The 10,440-nt window shown below is 27.2% G+C and overlaps 1 protein-coding gene across 1 annotated transcript in view; it reads right to left on the bottom strand.

Moving 5' to 3' along the window:
• Nucleotides 1–4,076: 4,076 nt before the first annotated feature.
• Nucleotides 4,077–10,440, bottom strand: part of LOC112592063 — a 6,916-nt gene continuing 552 nt past the window's right edge. The window contains exon 2 of the mRNA XM_025336039.1: nt 4,077–5,381. Coding sequence (XP_025191824.1) covers nt 4,868–5,381 — 514 coding nt within the window. The 3' untranslated portion in view covers nt 4,077–4,867. The remainder of the gene's footprint in view (nt 5,382–10,440) is intronic.

Raw genomic sequence — 10,440 nt, 5'->3', positions numbered from 1 at the left:
ATCAATAACCTAACTTTGTTGCAGGATCAGAATACTGGCATATATCTTAAATATGTAACATGTTATCTGTAATTTTTATTTATTATTAAAAGCAATTAAAATACCTAAATTATATTTTTTAATTACCTATTTATATTGTTTTTTTTTTTTTTTTTATAATGTTTAAGAAGTTTCGTCGATATATTGATTAGTCATTAACTTATTGATATCTGATACATGGAAATCAAATCGAGTGTAAATGATTATAGTATATCAAGAAAATATATTTTAAACTTGTTGAAACTTATATTTACAAGCTAAGAGTATAATTAATTGGTTCTTAGAAATATAGTTGTATTCAATGAAAATATAGCAGGTTTTTATCAAGTTTTAAGAGAAGTAAAAAATAAAGGAATATTTTAAGGCGGCAAGTATAGTGAATAAAACGTATAACATGCTTAAGAAATTGCCTACCTAACTACTTCTTCTTCGTAGTTCTGATTAGATTTAATGTATTATTTATTTTTTAACGATCAAATATAATTGCACGATAATTAGTAATAAGTCAGAAAACTATACAGGATATTTCAAAATCATTTAAAAATATTGAGTTTAGCACTATTAAAAATAATAAATTACAAAAATATCTTGTTGTTTCTAAAAATGTACTACTTATATCGAATATTATGATACTTGATGAGTAACATTGTGATAGAATACCGACTAATATTATCTTATAGTATAGCTGAACATTTCAAAGAGAAAAAATTCTTAAAAATAATATCAAAATAATTAATTGTAAGCAATAAACTAAACCAAATATAGGAACCGAATGAGTTGAAATCTACCAGAGTGCGCCATGCGTACCGTTTTCTTTGCACAACTTAACAGAAAATATTCAACGACTTCACAGTTTTGGGCTTTTACGATTGACTACCTTGAATAAATAATATTGAAAACATCATTATTTTATTACCGGTCACCCTATTTTTGTTAAATTATAATTTGATATATATTTACATATTATTTAAACCAATTATAGTCGTGACGCCGCGCTATGGGAAACTCGAAAGACAGATACCTAAACAGCTGTGCGGTTATTAGATTTAAATTTCAATGCTTCGAAGTGAGCAGTTTTTAATTGTTTGCAATTCATTTTTTAATTTTGTGCCTTAATGCACATACCGCTCGACTTCTCTCTCAGTATCACCATATTGTGTGTCGCTGATAAAATACGTGAAAATTGTAATAATTTACCAGTTGCAATAAATTTAAAAAAAAAAAGTTTAATCGTGTACAATCGTGCAAACATATAATAATTCATTCGTTAAATAATAAAAATCAAATTAATTAATTTACCGTTTACCATCTAAATACATTCAATGACGTCATTCTTAACCATAGTTTTAATAACAACTATTAGTTGTATCATAGGATGGGAAAACACAGATTAGTACACACTTGCAACTGCACTATGGAGTATAGATGGTAACTGCAGTTTTAACAAGTTATAAAATTATACATAAAATGTATACAATTAAAATGATTCGTGATTTATTATTTAATAAAAAAACAATTTTTAATGTTTTTCTCCATTTAAACTTAAGTGTATATATTTTTTGAAGAATAGTGGAATGTAAATGGGCTCTTGAAAAATATCATAAAAAATGTAAGTTAAATATAAGTATAAATGATATAAGACGGTTAAGTACTATCTAACATCCTATATAAAAGTAAAAAAAAATTTTAAGAATGGTTTTAAATCGTAAAAATCATAAATACTTGTCGAATGGTTGCACGTGCATTAGGTATATGCTGCATATTATCTCGTTCTCAGTCAAATCTATACAAAATGGAATTTCAACAAAACTTATTAAAAAATAGACTAAAAATACTTTCATGATTAGTTACTCAATTAATTTAAAGAACACTTCTAAAACCCAAGCTTTCAGCTATAATACTTTTCCCAAAAAATAGTAAACATCAACGAAATCTATAATTTTATTAGTGCCTAGCGAATGTTCTTTTTTAATTATTTAAAATTATGTATCTTATTATGTATTAATACTTAACCTATATATTATCTAGTAACTTAGTGCCTAAAGATGGAATCAAGTTATAATTTTTAAATTTCTAGGTTAATGAATTAAATACTTTTTACTTATAACTTATATAATTCTTTATTATCATTAACAATTTAAAATGCTCTAGAACTGGGCGTAGACTGATTTTTTTTTTCAATTATTCAATAAGTACTGACTAATTGCGTGTGTGCGTGTGTGTGTGTGTGTGTGTATGTGTATATTATTAACGTACATATATTAGATATTTATACACAGCATGTAATAAATGTTACAATATAGTGTTATTATTTTTATAAAAATATCAATTTTTTTAATAAATTATGATATATCATTACATATTCAAAAATTAAATCAGTTATACGAACAAAAAAAATATTAATAATTGAAAAACAATGGTATAAGCATACTTTTAAAAGTATTAAAACTTTTGGATTAAGAAAAAAATATTTTAATACGAACTAAGATAAATTTGAAAAAATATGTAAATGTTTATTAACAGCACAATAGGTCAAAAAATAAAATACGAGTTTATAGTTTATTTACAGAAACTCAGCTATAAAAACTTAGATAATTATTATAATTGCTAGATTTTATTTAAAATTTGTTAAGTAAATATTTTTAAAACCTCTAAAAAATTAAACAATTAATAATAATCAGGTATATATTTTTCTATTTAAGGCAAGCCATTCTAAGACATTTCAAACTTTTGCCATCAAATAAAAAAAATAATTGCAAGAAATCACTTCAAATTTTATTGACAGGTAAAAACGTTATTTGTGTATGAGCTAACATTTTTGTACATTCATTATATCTGTAGTATAATATCGATAATGATTTATACGTTTAAATCGATATTAAGACGTATAACATTATGAACTTGCCACTTTATATGTAGGCATACAATAGCTACAAAGTAACGGCTACATTACATTAAAACTACAGCCGATATGTACCAGTCATACTATTAAACTTAGTTTAATTAAGTCAGCATTTCTCTAATTTAAATATTTCCACTGTCTGTTAACATGATTATAATTTATATAAATTATTTATTTATAACACTCTTCTTAATTATCAACATTATAACAGGCATTAATCCATGAATTGTTTCGCTCATGTTTATAATGAGACTAAAATATGAATTATTTAGATCCGTTCATTGTAATTCTGATATTGATAATTTATAAACCTAGTTTCAGTAAAAATGTTGAAACTCGTAAGTTCCACATGAAATTAATTTTGATTTTTCTGTCTATAAGTTGTCTGTACATTTTATTTTTATACGATTAAAAATAAAAAATAAATGGAATTCCTGCGGTAATGGGATTTCAAAAATATTTACTTTTTGTCATACTTGTTTAATTGTGTAATATCGCTTAGAGAGGCAATATACATTAATTTAATAGTTGTATAGATGATAAATAAAGACCAATTTTTTATTATATTCAATAAATTGCATTTTACGTCAATGCTTAACATTATAATGACGTCATATATTTGACTGGTTTAAAAGTTGTAGCCTATGACTAAAAACAGAGATACTAACATTTTTTAATTCTCAACAATATCGATAAATTATACTAATTATCTGTCATTACACACGACGCCGTAGATGTTAATATTAAATTTTGTTAGAATACCCCAATTTGAATAAATTTAATTTTTCCTTAATCGCTTACGTCCAAATTTAATTTTTTTTTTTTTAGTTCTTTATTTCCATATCTCTTCGAGTAAATTAGCACCTCAATATTTTAAGAATTTATATAGTATCTATCTCTGTAGACACTTGATTTCTTAATTATTTTCTATATTCTCAGCTGTTTGAATACAATATAATTTATAAAAAACGCATATTAATATAATATACCAATTATGTATCCAATGATTATAAATTATAATACTCAGTTTAAGTAAATCACAGGAAAACAAAACTATTCGGATGTAAACGTTTATTTTACAATAAAAAAAAAAAAAATATATATATAATAAATTAAAATAAATAAATAAATAAATAAATAAATAATACAATAAGTATGTATGAATGCATAATGTCAGTATTTTGAATAATAATTTTCATATTAATATCATTCTCGTGATATATAGATTGACTTTTAACTATTGTTATTAAAACCAAAAATATTGAGCAATTTCGTAGGCCAGGTTTTATCCCGTGAGTATCATGCATGTTATATTTACGTATAAATGTGCGTCATGCATGATCAGCATAAAAACGACAAACTAGTTTTTTTTAACATTAAATTAAGTGCAATATATTAGTTTAAATTAAGTAAACAAACAAAAGTCTTTACACTAACACTATAAGTTTCAAATTAATTATTAAATATAATCTAACTGACCAGACTAATGAGTTGTCAAACTATATATAATCCTAATTTTATTTTGTTAAGGACGATTACGATCCTAATTAAATAAAAGTATATATAATAAATAAGGAGTGTGCACACAAGTTAATGATAATAATATGGCCTAGTTTAGGAATTACAGGAAAATTACTTTCCTTAGAATAAGAATGTTTTCTCATAACGTCTTTTAATTTATATAGTCAGACGATAGAGACTGTTTATAAGAATGCCGATTCCTGCGTTCAGCTCATCCCTCTGAATAATTAGCCCCCGACGAATGTATATACAATTATTATTCATTGTATAACACTCGTTACTCTTTAGTATTTTTAGATTACAGATAATATAATAGTTAAAAAAAATAACGATAGGTATTTAAAAAATAATTTCCTAATTTTCTAGTTTTGGTTAGAGTGAAGAGAAATTGGAAAATGAAGCTGATTATTGACTCGGTATTTGAGCTCCAAAGGCCATGTCCTGTGCTTCAACCTGGGGTTGTGAGGTCCTTGATACTCGTCTAATATAACGGCTGATGCCATCTCCATGTCCTCCAGATGAACCACCATTATTTTGTTCCATCACAGAAGGCTCGGTGGCCACAATACTCCTACCCCAGATGCTACCTCCATAACCGTGATGGTCATCAAACTCTCCGTGCTCTGGTGGCTCATAATGGTGTTGGTGGTGAGCATTCTCGTAGTACACAACTTTGTCGTGGTGGTGGTTCTTACTCCACTTGATATCGTACCAGATCTTGAAAGTGTTGGATATAGCGTAGATCATTGCCACAACCAAGAACTTGCTCATCAATATCGATTGGATTGTCATTATGATCATCTTGATCTTTTGTTTGAATAGATAGATACCGAACAAAACCTTCAACACGAATTTCTTGATTTCCTTTTGGATCTTCTTCTTCTTGTGATGTCCTCTACCTACAGAAACAAAACGTTTAAATTAAGCATTTTTTTATTTTTTTATTAAGTTTATAGTTGGTTAAAAAAAAAAAAAAAAAAAATAGTGTATTAATTGAATCACTCCACGTTTAGTAAGCTTAAAATTTATGTGCGCTCATAGGTGCATGCAGTCGATGGCATAACATCGTGGAAGAAGCCAACTGTGATAGTTAGAATACTCAGAAAACGGAAACACGAGAGACAAACAAGACAATCTGGATGGACAGATAAGGTCGTTGATCGAAAAAACGGTTGCTTTCATACGGCGCAGCGGATACGTGACCTAGTTTAATTAATTTATTGTCCACTGATTTCAATCTATTTTTATTTACAACCGGTTCCCAAAGTTGTACACATCTTGATTTAAAACTAGTTGGCCTACATACAATCAAGTATAATAAAGACACTCGTATACCTGATAATCATTTGCTTATGGAAATTATATCCTTGGCAATGGCATTAACCTTGCACATCAATTAACTTCGTGTCCACGTGTCCACGTGTCGAATTATCTAGGTATATATGCGTATAAAACCGGACAAGACGTTTTCAACGAGGTGAATGAAAATACATCGCAACAAAAATAGTAAAATCATACCGCAATCAATTAATAATTAATAGGTAAATAAACCGAAGAATATTAGATTTTTATTCCAATGTTATTAAAATATTAAAAAAAAAAAAAAATGAAATGTTTTATATTTGTTATATTTTGAGAGTAATTTAATTTTAACTCTAAAAACAGTTGTCATAAGAATTAATTACTGTAAATTATTGATTATCATCGTTAGTTAGTGATTATGAACATTAAATAAGTAATCTATTCGTAAGTAAAATTATTTATCATTAAATTTCAAATTTAATTATCTTTGATGGTATATACGTACAATATTATTTTAATGTCAATTTTTGCTTACGCTGTATTAGCATACACGTTTAAAAAACTTTATCGAACAGAAAAGGTAAAATATACAAAAATGGTATCATTAAAAAACAACCAAACCAACAATATTTTTTAGTGTACATATTTGTGTTTAAAACTGGTTTATTTCAAAGATATTTAAGACTTACTGTCAACGATTTAAACTGGACGCTATAATAATTGATTGCTGGTATGTTGCGGTTAATCCGGTTGGGACAATTTAATACGATATATGGTAACCTAGTCCGACAGAAATTCTTACAAACTTTTACTACTAGAAAGATTATGTAAAGGAGACATTTTATGTTCTACGAGTTTATTTAAAAAAAATGTCATATATTTCCCTAGGACTGGATTATTGTTCACGATTTCTCTTGTTATTTATCTTAATACTAAAATATACTTAAATTTAATACTCCAAAAATATAATAAAATAATGTTTCCTTAAAATTTTTACGCTATCTTGTTTTTTTTTTTTTTTTTTTGTTTTGAAAATATGATGGTTATAATTACGTAAATAGATTTGGTTTCGATTTTTATCACATTATTTTTCCATCTACCTGATATAAATAAGTAAATACTTGGTTTATATAAATTATTAGTAATAAGTAAAATGTATACGATCGTTTTCAATATTAAAAGATTTTTTTTCGTTATCTTCACACATAGTAATGTACGAGTGCTATATGAAAGTAGACAGGGAAAATATTAAACGAAAAGTTAAAATCGAAATATGAAAATTCACTTTTGTGTTTTACGCTCTAATTAATGCGGTGTAATTATAAGCGCGTTATATGCATTTGAAAAAACAAAATCTCTTTAACGCGTCGCAATAGTAATTTATTATAACTATATAAATGTATAAATAGTTTCATTGAGTAAAATTATTCAACATTAAACCCTTACAATGTTTTATAAACATGTCAGCTGCATAAAATAAAAAAAAAAAAACAATTAACAACAGTTTAAAAACAATATTTTACTGCATATGATTATTTTTTATCTATTACATATTATAGGTGCCAATTATATGAGTTGCAATAACGTTTTATAATGCACGTCGTTTTTTTATTTAATTTCATTTCGCGTATTCCCATGCCTATGAAATATTATTCGAATATTATAATAATTATCCCATTACTTGTTAGCGCATTAACTGTTAATTCTAGTTTAGTTAGTCCACATAACTAATTTTATAGCTTTATTAATCACTAGTTCCCGTTAAAGCCATTAACGGAGTTTTTTCAGATATTCGGGAATGCATAAGTTTCTACATGACCGGTTGTTTTAAAAACGAGTTTTTACGCAGATCTGTAATAATAATACGTATATGCATAATTGGGAGGTATATTTTTTAACACAGATATGCGAGTATCCGGTTCATGAATCGCAGTTGGAAGATAAAAAATATATTAACAACATTGATAGCATTTTTACGTTACAAATCCACTTGTTGTGTAATTAAATACGAATAGGTACTCTTGGACATGCGGTTCAGTCCACCTTATAGTTTCCGACTGCGGTTTTTTAAGTGTGTAGTCCATTAGTTTAAAAAGATGGCGAAACATATACATAAATTATCATATTTTTTTTCCGGATCGAAAGAACTGGTTTGACACCTCGGGTTTAATCTTTCTCCAAACGTTCGTGTGTTATTTGTCCTCTACTGTAACACTTTTATAAACTGGTTTAGTGGTAAATTTCAAAAAAATGACCACCCACAAAAAATTAACAATATTATACTCGTATTGCGAACGTTGGCCGTGTGATGGTATAATGATGCGATGCTAGTGACCAATAAAACCGATTCGACACATGATGGACACTAAAAGAAATCCAAAACGCATTGGAGTCGACTACTCAAAGGCGCTATGAAATAATTCACACGAACTGTGAACAACTATACACGCAACTGCACGAATATTAATAATTATTCTCCGGGACGGCTGTTCATACTCAAATAAGAAATAACTATTATCCTTGGACAGTGGTTAAAAAGAAATAACGCTCACGAGCCTTTGATGACGGTGAACAACGCCACAAAGATGTTCAATTGTGACGATAGAATCTCTACGAGAAATCTTATAAACGCGGTAGGTGTTAATAACTTCGGTGAAAGTCCCATATTATACTGTATCATCTTCACGACGGCGTGGCGCGGTATAATATAATATTTGTGTTCCTGCGGCCTTGCGGACCATATTATCACACGTGTGATTATTAAAACATAAGCTATACATATTTTCCTTTAGAGTGTACAGAACGTGAACGTTTTCACTTCACAGAGATACAAAAATAATACATTTTAATATGAAACCCATTGGGCAAATATCGAACAAACAGAAATTGGAAAACTCAATCGTAGATCGGTGATTGTGTTTAGACGAGTTTCGTGAGTGACAAGGCCAAGCTAATTTGAAAATCGAATATCTTACTATGGACGTATTGTTCGATCGTACTCCGATCAATGTCACTCCCACGTATATCGATATATACCTACACATTTCTACAGCTATAGTGAATATTTACACATGTGTGATATTATGTGTATTTTACAACAGATACATACGATATATAGTGTGTTATTTTATTCATTTGTATTATTCGGTTCTGTGTATAGTTTATTAAGAGATATGAATGGAAGAAAACCAATAAAAAGTAGGCGATGGTTGATGAGTTAAGAAAATGTATATAATAAGTTTTCCTTTATTCTCTGCAAAGAAACAATGATCATGGCTAAAATTGTAGTTCTCAATTTCTAACTGTACGTATCGATCGACAATTACTTATAATAATTTACATTTGAATATTGTCTACAATGCTATTAAGACTCTATTATGATACTTAAATAACTGCGCCAAATGTAATACTCGTAGTCAATTTTAAATTATATTAACTGCCGGCTATCATTAATTGTTAATATTATGTTCAGAAATTATATTTTTAGGCTTTGGATAGAATTTGTTTTACGGAAGACTATTTGATATTTACATTAAGTGTCTGTACGTATAAATGTAAAACATATATTTTTGAATAATTCATATTATTTGTTTAAAAGCTGTAAGTTATGCAATAAATACAGTTTTATTTGTAGGATTTTCATTAATAACTATTATGCGTACCGTATTCACGCGTAACCGGATCACGTTTGTCCAGTTCACTTGATTTCATTAATTTAGCTTAAAAAGTAGATATATTACGCTAAAAAATTACTGCTACGCTACAGTTTATTTTAATTACGTGTGAACGAAAATGTGTAAACATAGTGTCTAATAATAAAATACTATTTCACCTGGCGCCTCAGACCGAATGAACAATTGTATTTACCGTGTACACACACAATGGTTTATAAATAACGCATTTATTTATTATCGTTTAGTACGTTTAGTAAATAGTAATTTTAAACAGTAGTAATATAATAGCGTAATGATATCATATTGTGTTTTATGTAAAAGTCAGAAATCGTGTAGTTAAAAAAAGTTCTTGGTGCTCATTAATAATATATACGTCATTATACGATCGATGGCATCAATGTTTAAAAATAAAAGCAATATTATATTAATTGTTAAAATAATATATTGTAATGCTTATTAAGTTATTAAATTAATTAAAAATAACCTTTTAAATTAGTTAGTGTTTTAGATAGAGATACAGAAAAGAGACACAAATTGATTTTTACAGTCGAAATAAAGTAAAAATTTTTAATATTATAATTCGTTTTAATTGTTTAAGTTTTAAGTTTAATACATGACGAAATACATTTTTAATTTAACATTGTTAAGTTGAATATTATCTGTAATATTTTGATTTATAAAAATCGAAACTCAGACGAATAGTTTATAAGTTATAGTATTTAAAGTTTAGGTAAGCGAGTTGAATGGTATTCAAAATGTTTGCCTACTACTTCAAGTTCACTAAACTTTAAATATTGATTACTATAAAGTATCTCCAACCTTAACTAAACTTAACGATAAAAGGTATTATTTCATTTGAGCATAAAATAATGTAAAACAAATATTTCAAAACGTTAAATAATTTTAAAATAATGAGCGGTTCACGATAAAAGAATCACCCATGATTAGCGGCAAGCAGGATGTTTAATAATGCTTGTGAAACAATATATTTCGTAATGATAT

Source organism: Melanaphis sacchari, unplaced genomic scaffold (genome assembly GCF_002803265.2).
Source record: "Melanaphis sacchari strain LSU unplaced genomic scaffold, SCAv2.0 Contig154_pilon_pilon, whole genome shotgun sequence".
Classification (NCBI taxonomy): domain Eukaryota; kingdom Metazoa; phylum Arthropoda; class Insecta; order Hemiptera; family Aphididae; genus Melanaphis; species Melanaphis sacchari.
The sequence above is the reverse complement of the archived record's forward strand: the minus strand, read 5'-3'. Positions and strand labels throughout refer to the sequence as shown.